This window comes from Leuciscus leuciscus (assembly GCF_965113295.1).
Source record: "Leuciscus leuciscus genome assembly, chromosome: 8".
Taxonomy (NCBI): domain Eukaryota; kingdom Metazoa; phylum Chordata; class Actinopteri; order Cypriniformes; family Leuciscidae; genus Leuciscus; species Leuciscus leuciscus.
Window position 1 is genome coordinate 20567406 of NC_138732.1, and position 24111 is coordinate 20591516.

General features: G+C 37.9%; 1 protein-coding gene across 1 annotated transcript in view; it reads left to right on the top strand.

Moving 5' to 3' along the window:
- gpc3 (glypican 3) overlaps nt 1-24111 on the top strand; it is a 149780-nt gene that overhangs the window by 78096 nt on the left and 47573 nt on the right. Inside the window, exons 4-6 of the mRNA XM_082178605.1 lie at nt 12258-12400; nt 15318-15443; nt 22960-23071. Of these exons, the coding sequence (XP_082034731.1) occupies nt 12258-12400; nt 15318-15443; nt 22960-23071 (381 nt within the window). The remainder of the gene's footprint in view (nt 1-12257; nt 12401-15317; nt 15444-22959; nt 23072-24111) is intronic.

The following is a 24111-nucleotide window of genomic DNA, read 5'->3' on the forward strand; positions in this document are numbered from 1 at the left end:
CCTTCGGTTCGCCGGTACAGCGTGGGTGTGTGTAAGTGTGTTTATGACTGTGGTTGTGTTTGGTTCACGCAGTATTTGTGGAGATCAGAGAGGCCTTTGATAAGAGGAATATGAACATGTTATTTATTCCTGAAGGGGTAATCGGGCTGCTTGATGGGGCTCCTGTGAAGTTTTAACAGCGGGGTCCTAGAGGAACTATTACATCTTATACTTTTTGGCCATGCAACCTCACATTAAAGCTCTACAGTGTGATGCACACATAAAAATAACCTCACTACACATTGCCAAAGGCTGTTAATTTATGCCATCACACTGAATAATAATATTTCCATATCTAATGTCCAAATCTCTCTTGCAAATGTCTCTGTTGCTAAATATATGTGCTCTAGAAACGTTCAGTCAATCCATTTTCTGGATATCTGAGAGATATACAATATTAAAGTCTGTGTTTACTCAGTACAGGTGTTTGTATGTTCACCCAGACCTCCATATATATGGTAATGCGTCCTTCAGCGTAAAGTGCTATTGACACTGACGCTCATGAAGCTGGTTATTGCTTAATAACAGGACAGTGCGTGTGACGGAGAGAGAGTGTGTCTCAAGTTTGAGGTTAGCACTAGCTGGGTTTCAAAAGAAATCAAATTACCCTAGAAAAATCACTTGTCTCACTTGAGGTGGTCAGATTTATGGCAATGATTTATCTAAATTAAAAAGAGGGTACAAATTAGTACAACGTGGCTATGATTTACCTAAAACAAAGGCAAAAAGAATCACGATTTAACTAAAACAAGGAAGTAAATTAATAAAACATGGCCCGAATTAAATCGTAGGAACGAATTCTTTATTCATGGGCACAATATCTATTTTTCTGCATGTCATATGTGAAGCTCCGTAGACATAAACTATCATACATTTACCAAATAAATTTCTCAATGTGCTTCAAAAAAGTCCTGTGATTTTGCCTTATCAGGTCAGGTCAACATTTAGTTTTTGCAATTTTTTATTTTTTTTTTAAATTCACAATTCGGATGTAAACATGGTTAGTGTTGAGGAAGCTGCTGTGATATTTAGCTGTCATTTACTCTTTTTACTCGGCTCTGTGGAATGCTTGATTCTGATTGGTCAGTCGCACCATCCCGTGGTATGTTATCCCCTGATATCAAACCAAGAAAAAACTGATAAAACAGGCTCATCCGGGTAACCGAAGTCAGCACTTTATGCTTGCTAGGAACGGCTTCATGATCATCCCGTCAAAAACAACCAGCTGGATGTACATTTTCCCTTACATTTATTTACTCATAATCATTTTGGTGAATCATTTTGAACAGATTCTTTTAAACTGCCCGAATAAACCAAACCAAAGTTTGTATGAAACAGGACAGAGAGCATGTTGACTATTGTAGAAAATTCTGCGTAACAAAAAACAGCATTGTAGAAATTGTAATGTTACATTTCTGCTTACTACAATACTACAGTACTGAACTACCATCACACACTACTGAAAATGTAGTTACGTTTGTGGCACTGATGCTTTTATCTACTCTCCAACACTGATGGTTAGAGCACATGTGTAGGTGTGTGACCTTTCCAGGCAGTTTCTGAATTTTAAAAACTGAAGCTTCACAAACAGCAAAGCCCTTGGTTTAGTTCAACGACTATAAAGCTCATCTTTTGTTTGAGAATCAATCAGAAACTTCATGACATTCATGGGAGTCTGGTGTGTGATTATCTGTGAGTTTAAGCTCTTTTTGTGTGCATTTTTCTTTTCAAGGGAACAGTGCTGAAGAAAAGGGGTTTTGTGCTCTTTCCTTCACTCATCCTCTTTTTCCTCCCTTCTCTATGATCAACAGCTGTTGACCCAGATAAAAGGAGGATGGCCAATAAGGCCAAAGCTGGTGTTTGAGCGTGTTTGTCTGTCAGTTGGCTGTAAAGTGCCGTCAGATTGGAACCGACTGACTGTGATTTTGGTGAACGTGATTTCACCAAGTATAACATGATCCTGGATCAACATTTTTTATTGATCCTGGAACAACATTCCAATCAACCAATCAGATTTCAGGGATACATTTACAGTTTGTCAAGTTTCGGCTACCAACCAGGGTTATGTGCTTCTACATCATTGTTATTCACCTATCATTTCCCTCTGATTTTAGTGATACGTTATGGGTAGGGTTAGGTTTAGGGGTAGGGACAGAGTTAGGACTACATTTTCAGACAGGAATGTTTTCCCAGGATCAACAAAACATGTTGAACCAGGGACACGTCTTGCTTGCCAAAATCTCTGTGACGGTTTTTCCTCCCTTGATGTAACCTGTGTTCTAGGATTGTCCATGGAGGAATGAATTCAAGGAAGACTGACATTTAAATGTGTCAAAATGACACTGCTAAGCCAAAGGTACATGGGTGTAGATTTGAGTATGGATGACAGGGACATTTCTCTACCAATGTAAAAAGACTATTGAATATTCCCTAGCAATATTTCTAGCAATCACAGCTGACAGAATGTACAGTTGAAAAAAAAAAAAATTATGTGAAACCTTCAGATACGTGTATTATTTACCATGGATTTTTGCATAAATTGCTGATCAAATTTGATCTGACCTTAAACTAAGTAACTAAATAATAAACAAACAGGGTCTGCCTATACAAATATCACATAACTAATGATACAATTTCATGTCTTTTTTGTACACACTGTATAAACATTCAATTTTTTTCCTCCAACTGTAATATATAGAGAATATTAAAATGTATATAATTGCATGTTTTTTAAACGTTTTTATTCGTAAAATTAACATTTCACAGTTTAGGATAAAAAATGTTACATCTGTATAATGACTTAGTTTAAACTGTCCAGTGTCAAACCAAAAGCTACATCCGATCCTTGCAACAGTGTCTGTCCTGGTGGCTGAAAACCATTTTTCATCCTGTTGGCTTCAGCACCTTCAGAAGTTTCCAGAATGATTCTTGTTCCTACCTGAATCTAATTCTGCTGTAAAACAATGATATTACATCCCAGTCTGAAGAGCCCCATAGCCATGTTCTATCAAGCGGCAGTGTGACATCTCACTCATCAAACCTCTCATTGAATGTGATCTTTCTATCTCTCATTTCTCCTTTTAAAGTGTGCCCCCTCTTTCTTTGCTCTGGAAAAGAATGCATGATTTATGAAGCACTATTTTTACCAGTTACTGAGCAGAAGTGAGGGAGCAATGGTGACAAGAGAGAGAGAGAGAGAGAACAAGATTGAAAAGCACACTTTTAGGGTGCATGAAAGTGATGGAGTGAGCAGAAATATGTTACGGAAGCCGATGTGTGCCCGAGGGAGTGGAGCTCCTCCTCCTCTGACCTCTCAGCTGTAAATGAGGAGGTGCATGCAGACTTCTGCTGTAGTTACATCTCACCTGACACTGAGGATGAGAACAGAACAGACCTGTGCTGTTTCACACTCACTCATTGCACCTCGAAACTCTCAGACAGAACTCCTGAGGGAAAAGCTTTGAACATCACCTGTCATGAGTGAGGGACTGTGACAGCTCCTAATAGATCTGATGTCAACCAGACATCTCAACTTAAAAACATACAGTGCTGTTTAAAAGTCTTGGGTCAGTGAGATTTGTTCAATGTTTTTGAAATTGGTCTCTTATGCTCACAGAGGCTACATTTATTTGATCAAAAATGCACACACACACACACACACACACACACACACACACACACACACACACACACACACACACACACACACACACACACACACACACACACACGAAATATACAGTATCTCACAAAAGTGAGTACACCCCTCACATTTTAGCAAACATTTTAGTATATCTACTCAAGGGACAATTCTATAGAAATGAAACTTGAGTAGTCATTGTGCTGCTTGAATAGCAGTATATATTTACTGTCCTCTGAAAATAACTCAACATACGGCCATTATTGTCAAAATAGCTGGCAACAAAAGTGAGTACACCCTGAGTGATAATAGCTGTGCGTCGTTTAACCATGCAAAGCCACATGTCCTATTCATCATGTTCATGTTTTTGTCTGCTTGACAGGACCTTACAAATTGTTGCATCTTGCTTTGAGTGCAATTCTCTCATACTGACCACTGGATGTTCAACATGGCACCTCATGGCAAAGAACTCTAAGGATTTGAGAATTAGAATTGTTGCTCTCCAAAAAGATGGCCTAGGCTATACGAAGATTGGTAACACCCTGAAACTTGAGTTACAGTACAGGCCAGGGTCATACTGAGGTTTTCCAAGACGGGTTCCACTTGGAACAGGCCTTGCAAGGGTCAATCAAAGAAGTTGAGTCCTCGTGCTGTGCGTCAGGTGCAGAAGCTGGCTTCAAAAAACAGACGCATGAGTGCTGCCAGCATTGCTTTAGAGGTTGCAGAAGCGCAAGGTCAGCTTGTTAGTCAAGTCAAGTCAAGTTTATTTGTATAGCGCTTTTCACAATACAGATTGTATCAAAGCAGCTTCACAGTATTAAATTAAAATAATACAACAAAGTTTGTTTCAAGAGGAATTTATTGATTGATAAAATTAAATTAAATATCCCCAAAATATCCCCAACTGAGCAAGCCAAAGGCAACAGTGGCAAGGAACCGAAAAACTCCATCAAGTGACCTAATGGTGTCCTAAAACTCCATCAGGTGACCTAATGGTTGGGTGACCTAATGTTAGTGCTCAGACCATACACCGCACACTGCAACAAATCGGTTTGCATAGCCGTCGTTCCAGAAGGAAGCCTCTTCTGAAGCTGGCTCACGAGAAAGCCCGCAAACACTTTGTTGAAAGCAACCTGTCCAAGAGCATGAATTACTGGAACCATGTCCTGTGGTTTGATGAGACTAAGGTAAACTTGTTTGGCTCAGATGGTGTCCAGAATGTGTGGCGATGCCCTGGTAAACAGTACCAAGAAAATTGTGTCTTGCCTACAGTCAAGCATAGTGGTGATAGCATGATGGTCTGGGGCTGCATGAGTGCTGCTGGTACTGGGGAGCTGCGCTTCATTGAGGGAAACATGGGATATAGGAGATTTCCGCCCGACAGCGACGATATACTAAAATGTTTGCTGAAATGTGAGGGGTGTACTCACTTTTGTGAGATAATGTGTATAGATACAGTGAGGAAAATAAGTATTTGAACACCCTGCTATTTTGCATGTTCTCCCACTTAGAAATCATGGAGGGGTCTGAAATTGTCATCGTAGGTGCATGTCCACTGTGAGAGACATAATCTAAAAAAAAAAAAGCATCTTCAATGCTCTAACTGAGGGAAGGAGGTTGTTCCCCAAAATCTCGCAATACATGGCCCCGGTCATCCTCTCCTTAATACAGTGCAGTCGCCCTGTCCAATGTGCAGAAAAACACCCCCAAAGCATGATGCTACCACCCACATGCTTCACAGTAGGGATGGTGTTCTTGGGATGGTACTCATCATTCTTCTTCCTCCAAACACGGTTAGTGGAATTATGACCAAAAAGTTCTATTTTGGTCTCATCTGACCACATGACTTTCTCCCATGACTCCTCTGGATCATCTAAATGGTCATTGGCAAACTTAAGACGGGCCTTGACATGTGCTGGTTTCAAACCATGACGTCTTAGTGTATTACCAACAGTAACCTTGGAAACGGTGGTCCCAGCTCTTTTCAGGTCATTGACCAGCTCCTCCCGTGTAGTTCTGGGCTGATTTCTCACCTTTCTTAGGATCATTGAGACCCCACGAGGTGAGATCTTGCATGGAGCCCCAGTCCGAGGGAGATTGACAGTCATGTTTAGCTTCTTCCATTTTCTAATGATTGCTCCAACAGTGGACCTTTTTTCACCAAGCTGCTTGGCAATTTCCCCGTAGCCCTTTCCAGCCTTGTGGAGGTGTACAATTTTGTCTCTAGTGTCTTTGGACAGCTCTTCGGTCTTGGCCATGTTAGTAGTTGGATTATTACTGATTGTATTACTGGTGGACAGGTGTCTTTATGCAGCTAACGACCTCAAACAGGTGCATCTAATTTAGGATAATATATGGAGTGGAGGTGGACATTTTAAAGGCAGACTAACAGGTCTTTGAGGGTCAGAATTCAAGCTGATAGACAGGTGTTCAAATACTTATTTGCAGCTGTATCATCCCAAAAAATTGTTAAAAAATCATATATTGTGATTTCTGGATTTTTTTTTTTAGATTATGTCTCTCACAGTGGACATGCACCTACGATGACAATTTCAGACCCCTCCATGATTTCCAAGTGGGAGAACATGCAAAATAGCAGGGTGTTCAAATACTTATTTTCCTCACTGTATATATATATATATATATATATATATATAAGTGCCATCTGAAATTTTCTTCCAGAATGATCATTTTTATCAAGCTCGCATATTTTAGTTCAGCAATTTCACTTAAATGGCAATGAAAATTACCTATGAATTGTCATTTAAGTGAAATTACTGAACTTAAATATACAAGCTTGATAAAAATGATCATTCTAGAAGAACATTTCAGATGGCACTTAGAGGCTTTTGTATCTGAACTCTTCATATATATATATATATACGTATAAGTAATTTCATTATATGTTAAATCCACTTAAATTTGTAAAATGGAAGTTATTAATTTTGTGTTATGACTACATGACTTCATGTGACTACATTTTTGTTGACAACTAACTGGGCAGTTGATCTGTAGTTCCCAGCATACTTTGCGTGGGACTGAAATGGGAGAGTAAATTTTGAAATTAAGTGTTATTTTATAGGTTTTTCAATAAAGAGAAAGACTTGTTAGTGTTTAATGTTCAGTTATGTTGAAGATTTATGTTTTTGCATTTTGAGGTTACCTTTGCGCAGAAGAGTGGTGCTTTTGCTCAGGCTGTGATTGGTTACATGACGACCATGATGTGTGATATTGCTAGTTAGTATGACAGAGGAACTTAAGTTGGTTCAACAAAATTTCATTTGCTTAGATTTACCAGTTTTGTTTTGTTTTTTCTTGCTGTGCAGACCTAAACTAATTTTGTGGAAAAGTTTTCTTGATTGAATTTTTTACTTCAGTAATATTGTGAAATATTATCACTCTTTTCTATTTTAAAGCCCTACTAAAATGGCCTTAGTGATGCCCCTCATGACCTCTGGCACTTGCTGCATATTCTCTGAATCACTCCAGCTTATGCATCCATTGACCAAAGAGAATTGTGAAAGACAGTTCCAAGAAATTGCTTTATTCTTGCATGATTTCAATCGGACGTGGCTCTTTCATATGCCCTCAAAACGGATCTTACGCATCACTATCCGTCAAATGCTCTGTCAGAATGATTTTTGTTTTATAGACAAGATGTTTGGGAAAATGTCATCCCTAGCTAAATCTACGCTTATGGATCTTGCTCCTGACATCTGATGTGATGAGCCGTATTCAAAACCATTGTAAAAAAAAAAAAAAAAAAAAGCCCACACAAACCTGTTGCTGCACACCACTTAAATTCAGCTACATTTAGTGCTAGTAACTTTTGCACCACTCACATTTTCTTCAGAAAAAATCTGGCTGTGATTATTATTAGTAGTATTAGTATAAACATTGATCGTTCATTACAGGGTTTTTTTTTTTTGCAGTTTTTTTATAATAAATATAAATATACTTTCTAAATAAGAACTTCTGAGTTGTTCAAAGTTCTGTCATTTACATGTTACAGTATGTTATGTGTTTTTAGCATTTTAATTTCAGTTAGAGTTTCGATTATTTAATTATATAAATAAATATTAATTAAATTATTTTAAGTCCTCCTGCATCCATTGGATGTTTGCTCAAACTCCTTAAGTAGATGTAAAATCACTTCATTGTGTGGTCTTGAATTGGTTATTGCTTTATTATAACAGAAATCCCAGCATTTTGGGCCTCGTTTGTCATTTAACCTTCACATTCTACCCCTTTTGTCTTTTCAGCTGTACTGATAAGCCATTGTTTCAGCTGAGGATATATGTCTGTATTATACATTGCGCACTGATGTCATGAAGTGCATGTGAACCATTCTGGTGGAAACGAGGTGCAAAAACAGTGTTTGTTTTTTTGTTCATGAGTGTGTGTGTGTGTGTGTGTGTCCTAATGCTTCTCTCAGGGGTGTGTGAGGTACAGATAAAAGGCATTGGATATTTAAAGAGCCTCTCTGTGAGACGCCTCTTATCTCAGTGTTACTGTTAGCCAGCACATCCTCTGTTGCCCGCCTGATATTAATACCCCTCTAATGAGAGAAACAATCACACACAGTCTTACATACACTGTATACAAACTATCTCTATACTCCTGTGCCACAGCTCCCCAAGGGCCCGGATACACACACTAACACAGAGACAAACACACACCCAATCACATTAATCAAGGCCGTAGGGACACAGACCCGCAACACAGAGTAAATTACAGCAGGAAAGAGCCATGTTTCAGACCGGCCACTAATGATTTCCCATGAGCACACACCACAGGGAGCATTGGGGAAGAATGTGTGGGTGTCTGGGATTAGATTAGATAGTGTACATGCAGGCTTGGCATTGATACTGTAGAATTCATCTGGTTGAGTGTATTAACATGAGGACCAATCGGAGCGTTTGATGTGTCCAGGTTTGAGCAGTAGCATTGCTAAAAGCAACACTGTGAGTTTGAAATGAAAGTTGTGATAGTCTTTTCTTCCCTATATTGTGACGTATATCCGAGTTAAACGGCTACTTGAATAGGAAAAAATTTAAGAATTGTCAATAAAAAAAAAATGTAAGTCAATTTTCAGTAGCAAAGCTATTTTATTAAGTACGACATTACATTTTTTTCTACAATATATCAGCGAAAAAGTACGTTGGTTTGTTTGTGTTTTAGTTTGTTTTTGTTCCTGTTTTCCTGTTCCCGGTCAGACTGCTGATTATGTCCTCATTTGTTTGCATATGTGTCTAGCTTGGTTTCCTTTGTTCTATCACTGTATTTACAGCCCTGTGTTTCCTTTACTCCGGACCAGTTCTCGTTTACACTTATGTGATTTAGATAGTTTTGCTCCAGAAATCTCCGGCATGTTTGTTTTGTTTATAAATGAAGGCTGTTTATTGTGGATTCCCCTTTGTCTTTGTGCAATCCATACAGCCACCTTTACATATGTACAGTGTTCAATTTTCAATTTTAAAGTACTTTATTGGCATGATTGGGTTTACATACAATATTACCAAAGCATTATATACAAAACAGGTAATGACAAGAAAAATATTGTCGCTATTGGGCGGAAACCTGGCATGTCCAAAATGCTACTTTTCAGGAAATGGAAAAAACACAGTATTTTTTAAATAATTAAACATTGTGTTGTCAAAGTATATATTGTATATAAGGATATTGTGGCTTTATATATGGTCAGACACTTGCATGTGTCATTATATTATTAAAAATTTTACCGAAAACAAGCGTAAATGGAGGTTTTTGACCAGCAAATTTTTGAGAATTTCGGCCATACATGTTTTGTCTGTCTAGAACAACCACATCTGAGGCAGTAAGTGCATCGTCATTTATTTTTTCATAAACTTACAAGTTATAAAGTTTATCATAGCTATTGTGTTTCTTGAGTAAAGAAAATGCTGTACTTATTCAAAGAACCATTTTTTTTAAACCCTTGCATTGCAAACATACAGAGATGGTCCAAAATGTGTGCGGCACTTCATTCACGATAGAGGCGAGGTGGAGTTATACTGACAGTTTGAAGATCCAATGGAGTTACGAGGTTTAGTCATTACCTCTTTCTAATACTTTTCATTGGTTAAATATTTGCAAAACACACAGACATACAGTAAAAGATTACCAATAGTAATGATTTATGAAAAAATTACAAAACATGGAGATATTTCAACAGCAACGGTAAACAGCATTACAACAACATACAATTTAATTAAAATAAGGTGCTAATTAATTAGTAAAATAATATAAAATTATTAAATTTGTATATATAACATTTATCTAGACATTATGAACAAAAAAAAAGTTGGTTTCTACAGGTGTATAGCTGAAAATTGGCTGCAATTGATGGTTAATGGTTTTTCCTAAGTAACATCTGCATTTGATTTGTTTCTAAAGAAAAATGGAAACCGTTGAAATCACAATTCATCAGTTTGGGTTAGAATCCTTCAGAGCTGTTCCAGTGTAAATGACTCCTGCCTAATCCCCTTATACTTTACCATGTCTCAGGAGGGGAGAGGGTGGGGGAAGTGTTTAAATGTTTAATTTGCAGTCTGAAGATAAATCTGCTTTTTACGGCAAAAACATCCAAAACTATTTTACAAGCACATTCAGGTGAGGCGACTACATGTGTACCACTAACTAGTTAAAGCATTAAACTAATATGATGAGCTGCATCCAAAAATAGATTTTAGTAGAGTCATTTAGAATAATTTTGCATTATGACCGATGTGCCTGTCAGCTTATATCGGTGTTCAAACAGACATTTAAATCCTTATGCCAGTAGATGGCAGCATGTGACAGTTGTTGTAAGTGAATTCGTGAAAGATTTATTCAACTGATTTGTTCAAAAGCACTGATTCTCATTCAACAATGAAGCAAGTGACTGTATTTAAAAAAAACAACAATTATTAATTCAAGCGATTTTTTAATAAAACGTTTATTCATACAAGAAAGACGCACCATAGTGGAATTATTTTGGCTGGCGGAACAAAAATATAGAAAGTGACAGTATTGTGTCTAAAACCTAAAATACTCATGAACTTTTATAAAAGCCTGTTCACACCAGTTTCAGAAAGTGATTCCAACAATATTGTTTCTCTCTGCTGTTATCATTATAGTTGTGGTGTGGGCTCTGTTTACATTGCTATTCTTTTACATTTAGAAGGATTTTTAATCTATCATTCTAAATGTAATTTAGAATATATATCTATCATTATATCTATCATTATCATTAAAGATATCATCCTTGACATGAGTGAGCCTTGTTCACTCTTGTTTATTGAATTGTCACATAAATCCAATAATGTTGTTGGTCTGAATATAAGCACTCCTTTGATTACTTTCACCCTATATATTTTTATGTATTTAAACATGTATTACAAACAATATGGCTAGCTTTCAACTTACCATAGCTATTTTTATATAGAGTAGTTTGTAACTTAGCTACCTGCTCATTTTAAATAGCTTGGGTTTGAGTCCGATATCCTGTGACCCGAGGAACCACAGAGAAAAGCAACGGTAGAAAGTGTTGCAGTGCTGGAATATGTTGCATCAGGATTGCATTTGTATCAAGGCTCTCTGATCTGATCTTCCGCCGTACCTCTTTTGTCGCTGTCTAGTTCTGTGTCTTTTGTTCGTTCTCTTAATCTCTTTCACACACTAACACACTCACATGCACATCAACAGTATCTATTTGCCCTCCCCTGGGCTGTTTGCTTGAAAGAGCTTCTATTGATCTACGCTGATAATCATGTCGTTTATCTCAACAGCAGTTTGTTGGTATATTTGTTGGTGTGTGCAAATTTTATGAATGACTGTAGAGTGAATCCGATCACCCCACGCACTGATGTTGCAGAACATGTTAAAAAGTGTATCTTCTTATGTTTAGCCGCAGCGACCAATCCCATAGCCGTCCCTGTTCGCATGAAGATGTCCTTGTGCTATTGATTTCCTTTCCCGGATCCCATCAGAATTCCAGAGCCTGTTTACCCAGACACACACAAATTCATTCATGAACAAGCAGGCACAATATGCCACAAGCATTACATGGCAAAGTGACGCCCTGGACCAGCCCCCATGGGAAATTAAACAGCGGCAAATCATTAAACCACAAGCTAAACATTAAGAAGCATTTGCATTTTTATTGCACCTGAAAGAATGGCAAGACTCCATTATCTCACACAGCCAGCATGGTAGCGGGGTATTATTATTATTATGTTGTCCCGTATAAAAACAATAGCATTTAGCGCACACGAGAAGGGGAACGAGAGGCTTGTTTACTTTCGCTATGTCTGCAAAGGGTTATGATTATTGAAAGAGCGCAGCCAAAGTGTCTGACAGACTCGACAATGCCTTGTTTTGTTATGTAAATCCTATTGTCATCAAACACAAACAAACAAACAGGAGGCAAATGCGGCACCATCAGCCAGACAATTAGCTGAATGGGGAAGAAGTTTTGCAGGGACAGTTTGTCTTATTAATTGCTTTCTCAGCTGGATGTCTTCCAGGACTGTGTCCAAGAGTGATAACACTCATCCCGCCAATCTTTTCCTGTTCACAGGTGAGCGGGATATGTGCGCACGCGCCCCCGCGGGTGTCTCGTGCCCTGGCCCTGTCGAGAGAACACGCGGCAGCCTCGCCGGTGCCCCACAACCGCCCTCCGGTGAACTTTGACCCCGATGAGACCCTCTTTGGACGCCGCAGGTAACGTCATGATTCAATATTTGAATTTTGTATATGAAGTGATTTAAAGAAACAGCAGTCAGTTAACATGTTTGACAGTAACAGTCAAAATGAAAATGTAAAGTCATCTATTTTCTAAATGCATGTTTTGATCTTATTGTGAATGAAAACTTCTCTCTGGTGACGTATGCAGGACTTCTCCAATTTTGTCAACTTAACCCATCCCCTTTTTTACATTTGACCTCAAGCTTGCCTTCAGATCTGTCTCCATCCAGTCAGAAACTGATCAATAGAACCAAGTCCCTGTCCTACATTTTTTTCTTTTTCGATAACAGGGTGGTCCATTCTTTTGAGAGCTGGAGACTGAAAACACAAGCTCATGCGAAGAAGTTTGCTTTGTTGAATTCCAAAGTTCAAGTTTGGTGAACTTTGACCTGCGAATTTGTATCAAATGAACCAACAGAAGATCGATAAGTCACAGCGTGACCTCTTAGCTGAATGAAAGAAATTTCTTCAAATTAAAAGGAATTTTGGAGGGTTGTAGTGCAAATCCTTTGAGCTTCTGTGAGCTTCAGATTCCTAGAGATTCGGTAAATTGTGTTTTTCTGACTGCGTTTTCTGCATCACGGAAATCGTAGGGTCCTAGATAGCTCTGTGTGAGGAACAGACTTAAAGCTGAGCTGAAAACAAATGACTTAAATTTCAGTCCGTTTCTCAAATAAAGCTATTTTGAATACTTTAAATAAATCGGCACTTTTATGGTGCTTAATGCGTTTATAGCTTAACTGCCTCACTGATTCTAATGGCTGGTCTTGTTATTCAGCAGTATTGAAACATGAGTATGGCTTGACTACTCTTAACCGTCAGCTCTTAAAATGACAATCAGCTGCTGAAAACACACACATTTCTGTTTTATTTGAACCTCTCAAGTGCTCTAAACACTCCACTCAAGAATGCTGCAAAGCATTCCTGCTATAGAATTGACGTGAAAATAAAATGTGAGGAATGGGATTTACAGCCAACCATAATGCCGTTCTCATGCATCGCTTCATACAGCTCACATCTTCTGATGCTGTAATAGATTCTCCAATTCAGCGCCTCTGAAACACTCACTCTCTCTCTCTCTCTCTCTCTCTCTCTCTCTCTCTCTCTCTCTCTCTCTCTCTCTCTCTCTCTCTCTCTCTCTCTCTCTCTCTCTCTCTTTCTCTGACTCTATCTCGTCCTTCGTGGTTTTCTCTGTATACTTTAGATTTACTGACCTTTTTAGGGGTCTTCCAACCCACTCAAACAGTCTGTTCTATATTTTTGAGTATTTGAGTGATGCTGTGTGCAGGGGTATCATGCACCTTTTTTCTACTTCTGTACTTTTCTTCCTCTTCTTTTCCTATTAAAGATAAGACATGACCAAAAAAGCTTTTTTAACAATTTAGTAGTGTTTTACTTTTAGTGTATTACTTGATTCTAAGATGGTTTGGGTAAAATGTCCCTTAATTTATGTATATTAATATGTAGCCTACATTCATTTATTTACATTAATACAAAGTATATATATATATATATATATATATATATAAATAAAATGTAATATTATAATATGTAGTAATGTAATAAATTCTATGTCTGTCATGTATACACTACTGTTTAAAAGGTTGTTTTTTTATGTATTTGAAAGAAGGTTCGTATTTACCAAGACTTAATTTATTTGATTAAAGATACAGTAAAAACAGTGATATATGTGATGGCAAAGCTGAATTTTCAGCATCATTACTCCAGTCTTCAGTGTCACATGATCCTTCAGAAATCATTCTAATATGTGACCCTGGATCCCAAAACCAGTCATAAGTCTGACGGGTATATTTGTGGCAATAGCCAACAATACATTGTATTGGTCAAAATTATAGATTTTTCTTTTATGCCAAAAATCGTTTTCCGTTTCTGCTCTGATAGCCGCGAAACCGCGCTGAACGTTGTGAGTGCTTGTTAGAAATCAGAAATGGTGAGAGAACATTGCTACGTTTTTTGTCTTCCAACCAAACTTGGGTCGTCAGCCGACAAAGTTTAAATCCCGTCTGGCTAGCGCGCTTCCCATAATGTTTACGCATTAAGTCAGTTTACAGAGAGGTCTTTTGTGGCTGTTCGAACGCATTCGACCACATGAGTGTCTACACTATAAAAGCAATCCACTCTAATGTGTTTTCAACTGGAAGTGGTCGAAAGTGGACAAGCTCAAAATGTTTTAGACCCCGTTTACACCTGTATTTTGCGTCGACCAAAACGCAGCTTAATACCAGGTGTAAACAGGGCCATATTTATATCATATTTTATTCAAAATATATCAAAGATATACTTTTCAACTTTTCAAAAATCTGAGCTTGCACATGTCTGACTAGGTGGGCGACTGATTCATTCTGGGTGGAGGTAGCCTACATGTATATGAATTGTGAAATGCAGAGTGTGTTTGTGTATTTGTGCTGTTAGTTGAGGTGTGTGTGTTCAGGCTGATGGTGACAGAGAGAGGCTCATTAACACAGGCTTTGTCTCCTGCCATGTGAGTGACATTGAGTCGCCTTCTGCCCCCTCTGTCCTGTGCTGTTCCACTCTCCCTCACTCTGATGAACAGATGAGCCAAAACAGTATGCTGTTTTTTTTTTCCAGCATAATGTCAATTATCAGTCAAAGCGTCTCAAATCAACTTAGCCTGACAGTAAACGACATGTAATGGGGTAGATCACGTTTCAAACTGCGTTTGACCCTATACCCATTTTCATTTTTCTCCATGCCCCTCATTTTCCCCATGAATGCGTGTATCTTTGTGCTGTTCTTTTTAATCTTGCCTCTTTGTGCTGATCTAATTTCATTTTTCATTTTCTTTGAGTCCACATGGCTTATTCTTTCTGCTGCTTTCATACTTTCTCAATTTCCTCTCTGTCTGCTGCAGGGAGTTTATCTCTGGTCTGAGGGGCTTCAGTCAGTTCTACAGTGGTCTCGGAGAATCTTTGTGCAGCAAAGAGCCGACGGCACTCAACAGCTCCCTCTGCTGGAACGGACAGGAGATGACAGACAAGTGAGTTTATCATTTGTGGCAGCACCGATGGCCACATCCTAATACTGTTTTTTTATTTTTTATTTTAGTCTCACAATATAGTGTCTTTTAGCATATAATTAGGACATAAATGTTCTTTAAAAAGTAAGCAAATTCATTAAGTGGCATCATTCCACTTGCAGATATAGTCCCTGACATGTAAACTAAGATTAATAGTTGTTCTCAATGGGTGCTGTTGTTTCACATCCTTGCGGTTACTATGGACCCTTGCCAGGGTAGACAGCATATTTAATGTGATGCTAATAAATGAGTGCATGAGGGAACAAACATAAGTTGTACTGGCTTAAATTGGGTTTAAGCCAGGTCATGTTTCATTTTCTGTTTGTCCGCTTGAAAAAAAATTCAGTGTTTCGTCTGCTGAAGGATTGGCACCAAGGTACCAGCGGTACAACCTATTGATCGGATTGTACAACTATCCTGTTTGATTTGTGTCAGGTGTCTTGCTTTACTAAGGACTATTTTGTGTATTTTTGCATGGCTGGAATGCTTGACCACTCAGCATCCAAGAGTCCTATTGTAGCCTATAATATAAGTTATTTCAGGATGGAAGAGGCTTTTATCTCTTTATGACCCACGCACACTCTCTATTAGTGTTTTTATTCTGACAGTTTATACTAAGTGGGTAAAAGTAGCATATATTACAATAGAATCAGCCTTCTAAATGCTTTCTAGTATTACTACAATCTCAAAATTACCCCGAAGAGACATATTGCCCCTGAGCTTGTCACAAATCTTGAAGTCTAAAGAGCTTTCTGAATTAAACAGAGACAGTGTAAGTGGCTAGAAGCTGAGCGGATGATTGTGTGTGTGTGTGTGTGTGTGTGTGTGTGTGTGTGTGTGTGTGTGTGTGTGTGTGTGTATCTAATGAGTTTGGCTGACTCCAGTTCCATCTGACAGGCAACAGGGTGTGAATTGTGATGCGGTCTTTGTGGGGTAACTGATGTCGGGTGGTTTGGTGGCTAATTCGCACTGTGACTGCCTGTGCCTGGCTTTCCGCACGCCCTTTGGAACCCAATTTAAAAATTGTCATAGAGCTACAGTATCTCATCCTAACTACTTGGAAATATCAGCTCAAAAAGTGAAGTGATCATTAAAGTCAACATGATATCAAAATGGGTCCTATTTACTCTCTTAATGCTCATTCCTGGTCTTATTACTAATCTTACAACGATTCATCGGTGCACATTATTCCAAAGACATCCTAATCTTTAATCACATAAATTAATGTTTATGTAATAAACGTAATAAATTCCTCGGAAATGACTCTCCTTTTTTCTAGTTGTCTGTTGGGCAATGTTGACCAATTGCCAAGTAGCTATTCAGGCATTCTTTTAGCAAACTCTCATTTAGTTTGGCTACATTCTAGTTTAAAATGAGCCCTTTTTTGCAATCCAGTGGATTCCTGTCCATTTTCACAGAATGTCTCCTTAAAGGGATAGTTCACTTTGAAATAACATTTTGGTATGTTTTAGCTTACCTCAAGGGCATCCAAGATGTAGGTGTCTTTTTTTCCGCAGTAGTTTCAATTTTGATATTTTTAGGTCAAACCGTTCTTGTCTGTCAGTCAAATAATGCAGGTCTATGGTCACCACCTCAAAGAGCATGCACAGAGTCCAAATTAAAACAATTCCACATCGTCCAAATTAAACAATTCCCCATCGTAAGTACACATTGATGGCCTAAGACACGAAACGAGCGGTTTGTGTGAGAAAACGAACAGTATTTATATCGTTGTTACCTCTTGAACACAGCCACGTCCAAATGATCTGAGGGCGCGGGCGGGTATAGATATATACACTAGATGTACGGTTTCGTTCCAATGAACTGCAGTAGCCAAGGCGACATCTAGTGTATATATCTATACCCGCCCGCGCCCTAAGATCACTTGGACGCAGCTGTGTTCAAGAGGTAACAACGATATAAATACTGTTAGTTTTCTCACACAAACCGCTCGTTTCGTGTCTTAGGCCATCAATGTGTACTTACGATGGGGAATTGTTTAATTTGGACGATGGGGAATTGTTTTAATTTGGACTCTGTGCATGCTCTTTGAGGCTGTGACCATCGACCTGCATTATATGACTGACAGACAAGAACGGTTTGACCTAAAAATATAAAAATTGAAACTACTGCGGAAAAAAAGACACCTACATCTTGGATGCCCTTGAGGTAAGCTACAACATACCAAAAAAATTTTTCAAAGTGAACTATCCCTTTAACCCTAAAATACCTCACATTATAGAACCAAAATGAGTTGACTTTTAAATGGACTTAAAATGATTGTGTACATATTTTAAGGATTATCTCAAACATTAGATTACTATAACAGAATTCACAAGTTCATGTTTCTTGAAAATATTTGATAGATCTCCATTTAGATGCTTCAATTTATTTTCAAATATTATTATATTATATTATATTATATTATGTTATATTATAAGCCTAATAAAGAAATTAACTAATAATTTCAAATGTAATAATAGAATTCTGAATTAACTGCTTGTTTTCAGTTGTTTTTAGGGTTCCAATTGAATAGAAATAGTAATTTAAAGTTAAAAGTTACAACTACATTATGTAGATTTGGTGTAAAGTATGTTTTTGCTCAGATGGCTGACATTTCTGTCTAATATAAAAAGGTTTTGCTCCGCTAGAACAAAAATGAGAGAAAGGGAACATTGCTCAATATAGTTAACAGGTAATATTTTGTGCATGAATGTACTTATAAGGAAACTGGTTTCAGACACACTTCCAAGACACCATAGCATCATATAAAATGAGCTAAAACAAAATCAAGTTAGATTTAGTGATAACTATGCAAATATTTATCAATGTCATAAACAGTGATGTATTTTGCAAGTATTTTTCAGTTTTCAGACATGTACTGGTTAGCTCCCAAGTGTTGATATCCGTTCTTGCTTTATCTGTTCATTGTATCCGTCTGGTCACTGTTGGACATGTGTGTCAACATTACAGCATTATGCGTTGTTTGCCCTCAGTAAGTTCAGTTGAGGAATGAGTGGGAATTAAATGGCCTGGTCACAACAGCGTGGTGAACAGTTGGCCTTAGGGGACAGACAGCTGTGTCAGGTGGCTCTCAGGCCCTCAGGAGTTAATTAGGACCCATGAGAGAACTAGAATAACCATGCTTTGCCAGAAATGTCTGCTGAATCTCAATGTCATTCCTTGGCTTCTAGTGAAATATAATTAATTCTGGAATGCGTTCAGACCCATTTTATGCAATGTATTGAAGACGAAGCGCTCTCTCACATTCTGTACTGGGAAGAAAGCCATCTTAATTGTGCCAAAGAATGTCACCATTTATCTGGCCCTGATATATTAAATAGTCGACTCAAAAATGTCAAAGCATAAAGCAAATTCATTAACACCACAGTCAAATAAACACAACGAGCAGCTACAACAACATTCCTGCTCATTATTTCATACAAATCTAAAGAGTCGAAACTGTGCAGAAATGTTATTTCATGTCAGGATTCAAAACAATTGTTATTGCAAAAGATGATTTGATTGTAAAGTTCATTTCTAGCATCCCTGGTGTTGGTTAGAAATGATATTTCCCCCTGTGCTGGAGGCAGTGCAGAGGAGCCCTCAATGTCAAGGATCAAGTCACCAAAACTCTGGCACAGATTTCTGCCTTCTAGAGAATCAATTTTAGCTTTCTCAATATCTGCCTTCTTCATTTTAGCCGATGTTTCCTAACCGTTTTGGTCTTATGTACTCCCACAGGCCCATCAGCTCGGCTCAAGTACCCCCTCATCGACTCAAAACCAGAAACATACTCCTAATATTATACTAGATATCATTTGGACCATCAGTAATGCTATTAAAATGGTCACCATTCACAATAACTCACTGTTAAACTAAAAACAATCGATTCTGTGTGTGAAAAACAGACTCACCAAGTAGCTACATCTGAAGTAGTTTGATAAATACAGAATCTATTATTTAAAAAGGAGTTTATTTTGGCATTCGCTTGTTTGACTGAGACATTTAATGGGATGAAAACAGGATAGAGAGTTGTTGTGTATGAGTGAGAATAAACAGCAGTCACAGAATTCTTCCGCTGTCTTTACATATGCACAGATGTTCTGCAATAAGTGTAAGCCACACTAATTGACTAAAACATAAGCATATTATTTTAATGTTTTGACAGTGCTGATAATATTATTTTAAAGTCATAAATGATATACGTTTAAAGAGATATTCCAGCTGATACGCCACATCACTGTTGTTGCCTACACCACCTCAACCTCTTCATCTTTCGGTTTGTGGCGGACAAGCTTGTTCATTTATAACTGTGAGAAGTCAAGATTGGAGGATATTCATTGTGTTTTGTAAACCTTCCTCCGAGTCCTAGAGCACTTCTCTTCCTCACGCTCAATAACCCCCGTCTCCTTCAGCTGTTCCTCAGTTAGCTCATGAAGATCCTCGTGATTGATTCTCGTGGTCTCCAGCGGGTTTGGGCAGTGGGGCATGTTGGATCTCTGAGGGGTGCTCAGTAGGTCCATGAGTCTGAGCAGGTTCAGCATGAGTAGCTGGTCCAGACTGTACATCCACGGGGTGTTTAGTCATTTCCTGTAGTAACAGTTGGGTTGCCTGTGCTCCTGCTGTACAATAATGCCTGTCGTGGGTTGTTTTTGTTTTTTAGGAATCATAATGTGGCTGATGAAATGAAGTATATTTTACATTAGAACACATGGAAAATGCCAACTTCTGTCTACTTTGAATCATTTTTACATATACAATAGAACATTGCAGTTAACATTAATGCAAAAAATATTAAACATACTTGCATTTCATTTTATGAAATCATTTTAAAGATTCTACAGAATGTTTGTTCAAAAAATGCACAAAGTATAAGTTTTCAAAGCATTTGGTGTGTTTTATTTTAATGTACTTTTGTATTTTTAATGTGTACTACCTTTAGACAATATGGGATCATTAAGATTTTTAAAAAAAGAAATGAATACTTTTATTCAGAAATATTGACAGTAAACAAACAAATATCATTCTTTTGAACTTTCTATTCATCAAAAAATCCAGATTTTCTTTTATCACGGCTTCCACAAAATATTAAGCAGCACAACTGTTTTTAACATAATAATAAGAAACGTTCCTTTAGCTGCAAATTAGCATTATCACAGGTATCACAGGATATATATATCTTTTTTTTTCTTTCAATATTACAGTTTTTGACTGTAGTTTTGATGAGCCTAAGAGACTTCTGGCAACAATATTAAAATCTTACTGGCCCAACCTTTTGAATGTCAGTGTATTTCTGTTGTGCATTTAAAGTCTCCAACAAAAATGACTTATAATCGTCCATATGGCATCATTCATTCAGAGTGCATCTCTAGTAAAGTTAAATGTCAACTATAGAAGCACATAGAAGCTATACTGTTGTGACACTTACATATTAACATGTCAAGCTTTCAGTCTTTCCTATAACACAAACATCTTGCAAGATAAAAATATGAAAATCTGCTATAGATCAAATCCACAAGAATAGACTAAACCCTCCTTATTCACACGCTTCCAAATTCCATTAAAAAAAAGACTCGATATAGGACATTTTAATCCATTAAAAAAGGAAGACTTGTTGGACATTCAATTAAAATGTTCAAATAATGTTTCTTATTGTGTATTTCAGTGCTGAAATGTGATTGGCCAATTAGAACAGATTCCGATGTTTTATAGTTATTTTCTCTAATTTACAACACTCCTAATTAAAATTCATAAGGGAAGGCTTTTTAGTGCTGAAACAATCCTCACTTTAGCTACCCAATTACGTTTGAGCATTTCTGCAATAACGTTTGATTAATTTTGTATCATGTGCCCACCATCCTAAATAGAACAAATCTGAAAGTTTTTCAGGCAGACAGTACAGATCTGACCTGATGGTGATGCACCCTGGTCAGCACACAAGTGGGCGCCTCATGCGTGAAGCTCCAGCTAATCTCATCTTCCATTAAACGCTGCCCATGTCTTCTGATCTCATGTCTGTATTATTAATGTGATAATTAAAAGCGGGAGGTGAGCTGCCATCGTGAGTAATAAGGAGAATAAATAAGTATGGAAATGTAATTTGGCTTAATGAATAAGCAGTGCATGTAAAATAAGGTGCCGTGAGAGATGATTGGATAGACTTGTTCAGGATTATGTCATTCCTAAGAATGGAACATGAGGTCATATCTTTGGCTCTTTCGTCTAAAAGCACACGGTACACACATACTTGAATATGTGGTTTGTGAGGACTTTCTTGGCGTAATGGTTTTTATACTTTACAAACTATATATTCTATTCCCCTACACTAACCCTACTCCTATAAACCTACCCATCACAGGACATTTTCTGAATTTTTTTAATTAAAAAAACACTTTAGTATATTATTAAGTCATTTGGTTTACGAGGACACAGGAAGTGTCCTCATAAATCATGTTTACAGTGTAATACATATGTCATTATACACATTTTTGTCCTCATAAAACATACAAGAACACACACACAAAACAATTTGTGGATATTTTTATCAAATTTAAATAAAAACACAGATTTTTGTGGTGTATGGACTTCGCTGATGAGTTGAGGTTGGTGTCGAGGCATGGAATATGTCACTCACTGTCTCTCTGTCGCCTCAGTGCTTGCACCAATGTGCCCGTGTGCATCAACACTAATTAGCTTTTAATAGGGAGTAATTAACTGGAACATGAGTCCAACGGGCCCGGGGGGATCGGGGGAAACACTTGGGCGCAGACACACACACACATTTTTAGCAGTTGATGATGCCCAACATATGCTCCAGTTGCTCAGAAACATTCAGATGCCAGCACATGTCTGACCCAGTTGTGCTGTTTTACTGTTCGCTTAAGTGTGTGTGTGTGTGTGTGTGTGTGTGTGTGTGTGTGTGTGTGTGTGTGTGTCTGTTATGGGGACTGAATGCAGATTTCAATTTACTGGTAGATACCATTCATATTTATGCTTCTGTTTTAGTTTTTTAGCTTTGAGTAATTTTGAACAACGCACAACACAAGGCATAATTTATTCACAAAGTCCTTGGCATCTACTAATAAGAGATTGTTTTGTTGTAAAGTGCCTTTGAAATCCTCATGCAGCATGACTGAATCAATGTGCTGAATAGGGGGGAAGAATTTAAAGGTCTAATACTTAGGAATTTAATTTGAGCAAGAATTACAATGGTCACATGTTTGCCTCTAGGTGGCAGTAGAGGCCAATTTTAGAGTTCATATTCTTGTGGAAGATCACAGCGGTCTCTATAAAATTCCAATTTCATTATGTTTTTGTTCTGTTTTAGCTGTTGGGCAAATAAGTGAACACAATAAAAGCCACACTAGCATACATCCTGACAAGGACGTTCAACTGTATAATGGACTATATGTTCTTAGTGTGCTGTGCTTTAAAACCTGTAATTTAGTTTAAGTATGAATAATATATTTTGCAGGTTTCCTGGTCCAGGGCTGAAGAGAGTCCATCCACACGGCTCAGAATCCAGACAAAAACCTCCTGAACCTGTCATCAGTCAGATCATTGACAAACTCAAACACATCAATCAGGTGAGTTACTGTTTATCAGAAAACATGAACTTTTTTTTTTTACATGTGAACTTTACAGTGCACGTCTGTGAATAATCATACACTGCCATGCCATCAGTCATCACAGAGATATACAGCTGTGCGTAAACTCATCACCTCGGTTTTAACTCCGTCACAACAGTCTGCTTGTCATCACACACACAGATGCACATGTCTGCACGCTGTTTTATGAAGCGCAGTCTTGTAGATTATCAGGATGTGCGATAGGGGCTGCCGGTATCTATACGTTAATGCAGACAAAGCAGAGGCGTTCATTCACTTTCTTTCTTCCTGCCTGCCTTTAAAAAACAACAGCTGCGTGTCATATCACCTTGACTGTGTGTGTGTGTAAGGGTGTGTCTGCTTATATTTCATGTACAGTTCGTTCCCTATTGTGAACAAGATCCCACAGTGATATTGGACCCTTTAAGGTTTTCTGTGTGTATACTCTGGTAATCCTGAGAGAACAGCATCTGGCTCATCCACAGGAAGCTCACTGGGCGATCTAAAGGACGCTTCCTCTGTACCTGGAGGATATGTGTTTTTGGCTGGGTTTAATTTACTGCAATGTGATAAATATTAGAACCTTATTGTGTAAGAAACATAGGGGGAACAGAATCCGACGGCAAAAAAACAGCTGTCGGAATCCGTTCCCCCACTCCCATTATGAGAGGTGTTGATGTAATGCTGATTCTATTTTGTGTGTGGATGGAGCTTAACTTGCATCAGTTTAAAGATTTTTATTTTTTATTTTTATTTTTATTATGATAGGAAAGTATAGTATCAAGAAAGATCGACGACCCGGGACTTGAACTCGGATCGCCCAAAGCAAAAAAAAAAAAAATGTGTTAAGGCACTGACCACTAGCCTGTTGAGGCTAATAATTTGCAACAATTTGATAAATATTAGAACCTTATTGTGTAAGAAACATAGGGGGAACAGAATCCGACGCCAAAAAAACAGCTGTCGGAATCCGTTCCCCCACTCCCATTATGAGAGGTGTTGATGTAATGACTTAAAAA